The sequence below is a fragment of the Nelumbo lutea genome, chromosome 1, assembly GCF_056320005.1.
Source record: "Nelumbo lutea isolate HS-2025 chromosome 1, American lotus-T2T, whole genome shotgun sequence".
Lineage (NCBI taxonomy): Eukaryota > Viridiplantae > Streptophyta > Magnoliopsida > Proteales > Nelumbonaceae > Nelumbo > Nelumbo lutea.
Window position 1 is genome coordinate 189,738,843 of NC_142684.1, and position 3,586 is coordinate 189,742,428.

General features: G+C 40.3%; 1 protein-coding gene across 1 annotated transcript; it reads right to left on the reverse strand.

The window, feature by feature from the left end:
* Positions 1-408: 408 nt before the first annotated feature.
* Positions 409-2,361, reverse strand: LOC148879975 (low-temperature-induced 65 kDa protein-like). Its single transcript, XM_088966623.1, has 4 exons — positions 2,109-2,361; positions 1,749-1,979; positions 1,459-1,656; positions 409-1,371 (listed from the first exon to the last, which is right to left on the reverse strand). Exons 1-4 carry the CDS (start codon positions 2,191-2,193, stop codon positions 641-643), a joined length of 1,245 nt encoding a protein of 414 aa, XP_088822749.1. The 5' UTR covers positions 2,194-2,361; the 3' UTR covers positions 409-640.
* Between the last annotated feature and the right edge of the window lie 1,225 nt (positions 2,362-3,586).

Below are 3,586 nucleotides of genomic sequence, written 5' to 3' on the forward strand. Positions count from 1 at the left end.
GTTGGTCACTTGATTTGTATTCATTCATTATTCTTTTTCTTTCTTCATTCATACCCAAACTAAATTATATAAGCAAAGCCCAAGCCCAAGGGTTGATTGAAACTAATTAATTTCATCAACATATACACACCATGAAGTCTGTAAGTACCTATCCATCAAACATTTTGAATATTTATCAGATAACGGCTCAAGCTCAGTTTTTTTTTTTTTTTTTTTTCTTTTTGAAGGATAGTTATCTTTCAACTTTCCTAATGATAAGAAAACACTGTTAGGCTTTTATGTTATGAGAAGGAATTGTGGGAGACCCCTGTAATCCGGACTGTTAAGAAAATTTTTGTTTAGTTTCTAAAAACCATACCTTCCATTAACAGAAACTGTTCAATTTGGGAAACAAAACTAACCTCATCCTCTATTAAATAATTGTTTAAAAATAAACAAAAATATATTTATATCTTGTAACCCAAAGGTCCCAAGCCATTTAACGCATTTAGATAGACAAAGAGATGAACCCTCAAATTTGAATATAAAAAGATAGTCTAATAGATTACATCGTTACACAATTTTAATTTTGATTTTGATTCATGGCAAACTCAAACTGAAGAGTCGTATATTAAACCTGCAAGAGTCCATTCCGTAATCCTCAGAGATCACCTATTGCGCGGCATTCTTCGTCGGAGCCCAAACGAGTTTTCACCTCCTCTGACTCTGCCACTCTTCCTCGAGGCGGTGATGCCTTCTCTGCCTCTTCCTCACGCTTATCCGAGTCATAGAGCGCCTTTTCTTCGCCACCAGGTCTCGACTGCACCGTCAAATCCTCCTTCATAGAAACTCCTTTATCCCCACTACTGACGCCTCCACCTTCTGACTCCGTACCCATCCCTTGCATCTTCGATACCACCACGCTTCCTGCCTCCGCAACTTTATCATACACTGGAGCTAGCGTCTCCGTCACCGCCGCTGCAATTTTCTTGCTATATTCACCAACCGGCGTCGACTTAGTCGAGTCCCCACCTTCAGGTGTTTCATGAACCACCGCACCTTCATTTCCACCATAGCCAAGCTTTGACGCAACTACGTTCTTTGCAGAGATTGCTTTCTCGGCGATTGCAGAGGTTGCGGAAGAAATTTTCTCAGTATAGCTGGGCTGATTTGTTGGTTTTCCTTCCTCTACTTGAGAGTGAACTACAGCTTCGGTATCAGGCACCGACTGGAGATTCCCTGAGGCTGTATCAATGTGACTGGGAGGCAAATCTCGGGAGGACTGATGATGCTCATTTCCCTTATAAGACCACGCCTGTGGTTCAACCTGTTTAGAGTCTTTCATATTCCCAACCGACCCGAGGATGGGTTCGACCCCTGTTTCCTGTCCTCCTGTTTAAACAAGGATGATCAGTAATTGAGTTGAGACAGGGACAACTCTGAAAATAAAGTACTCCACCGGTAGTAGATGTGAGTTACCTGCGGCTATTGGATCGGTAGCATTGTTCTGATAGTTTGGAGCAGGATGGGATGCAACACCTCGGTCCTTTGGAGGAGCAGGAGAGTCCTTTTCCAAGGGTGGTAACTGCCCACTCGTAGCACCCAAATTCACCCGCGACTGCCCTAAAGCAAAAGCAGCCCCAACTTCTCCGGCCCGAGCCGTTGTTGACTCATAGACTGAAAGAAAATACCAAAAATCATCAAGACAACTTCTAATGAAATTGGAAAATGCATGCATGCATATATTGTCGAGAAGAAAATAAACGTACTGGGTGCTCCATGAATTTCAGGGTCTTGTTCAATTTGTCCATCAGTGTCCTCCTCCTCCTCCTCTTTGTCTTCGTCGTAGCCCTCATCATGGTCGGGACGAATGTGATCGTCATCCTTGGCGTCATGGCCGCATCGGCCATGCTTTTTAATACCGAATTTGTCTGTTATCTTCTTTGCCTTGTCCTTCACCTTCTTTAATACAGACTTCTTCTCATGCTGTTCATCTTCGCCTTCAACAATTAATAGAGTCTTTAGACAGTATATTCATTTAAACGATTGAGAAAAAGTCGCAACTCGATCGCAGAGGAAGAAGAATTACACAAGATAAGATTTGCGGAAATGAAGAAATGTTTCCTCACCAGTTTGGAGACGCACGTTGTGGGGGTCAAGTGGATTTTTGTCGTAAGCATGGGCGTGAACGGGTGCCACTTGAGTATTATGCATCTTTTGCTGCAGCTGCAATTAGTACTCTTGGAGTCGAGATGGGATCGAGAGACTTCACCTTGTCGATCGCTGCAACTACAACAATTACGCTGTTGAATCTATTATTGTAGTGAGGTAGAATGTAATGTAAGATGGATGGATTGGAATGAGAGCATTTCACAGATTTTTAAAGGAAGCGGCTGGAACTGCGTTTGCCTTTTGAAACTTTGGGTTGATAACAAGTGTTTACCAACTCCAAACGTGTCCTCAGTAGATATATACCAACTTTACACGTAGCTCTCGGCTCGGCAGTAATCACTCAGGTGGGTCCACGTGGATCACAAAGCCCGACCGCCCGTATTGCGGTATTGGATAGAATTTTATAATATTTATCTATAACGAAGGATATAACATGCAGAGGACAGAGGTAGTCTCTGTATCTTATCCCCCAACACCCACGTGTCATCCAGGCGTTTCGAGTTTAAATGCAATTTTGCTAAGAAATATAAACGAGAGCGTGTTGGGATCTATGAGCTGCCCATTTAAAGAAAGAGTTCAATGATCTGCCTCTTAATTGGCCTCTTATGTGGCGGTGGCAGTGGCAGTTTAGAGACTTTGGTATATAGCATATGAGTCAAAATGGATACAAAACATCACACACCCGTAAATCCTATATCCAAAGCAAAGGTTCTTTCTTTGCTCCTTACTTGTGCTTTAAAGAACCATTAGATTTACTTACTTCCATATGTTAATCTATGTGTAATTTGACCATTAGATAAGATGTCAATGTAGCATTTGAGAGACAAAGAAAGAGTAGCAGGAAAGAAGGAACGGCAGAAGGGTTCTTTGTGTTTGTAAGATACACTTGAGTTTTACAAAGGGTGTATTCTATTACTTTTGGCTTTCTTTCATTTGTCTCTCCTTGTGATTGCTTATTCTTCTTATTCTCCTTTTTTTAAACTTCTGATTTTCCTTTTGTGTTGTTGAATATTGTTGGTTGAGAGAATGAAAGTGTGGTAAAATGGCAAGTAATTGGTTTGAGGTTGAGAAGGTTAATGGGACAAAGAATTTTGAACTATGGAAAATAAATTCCATGATATTCTTGTTCAACAAGAATAATACAATGCTTTGTTTGGAAAGGATAACTAAGAAGTCATAAAATATGTCAGATGATGATTGGGAACATCTTCCGTATTTGTCATTGGGATATGTTTCCAATACATGGTTGGGATGTGTTCTGGGCAAGGATCGATCTAAGTATTGATATTGGGTATCATATTGGATAAATTAAATATGGATACGGATATATTTTATAAACGTATGGATACAAATGAAAGATATAGAAACACTTGGATATACTAGTAAAATGCATATAAATCACATAAATATATTAATCATATTAAACCAAAAGTTG

What these genes read in the sequence shown, in the direction of transcription:
- LOC148879975 (XM_088966623.1), bottom strand. Translation starts at nt 2,193, where the DNA reads ATGCATAATACTCAAGTGGCACCCGTTCACGCCCATGCTTACGACAAA. An exon ending in CAACGTGCGTCTCCAAACTG is followed by an intron (nt 1,980 to 2,108) that starts GTGAGGAAACAT and finishes TAATTGTTGAAG; the next exon opens with GCGAAGATGAACAGCATGAG. An exon ending in TGAAATTCATGGAGCACCCA is followed by an intron (nt 1,657 to 1,748) that starts GTACGTTTATTT and finishes ATTTTCTTTCAG; the next exon opens with TCTATGAGTCAACAACGGCT.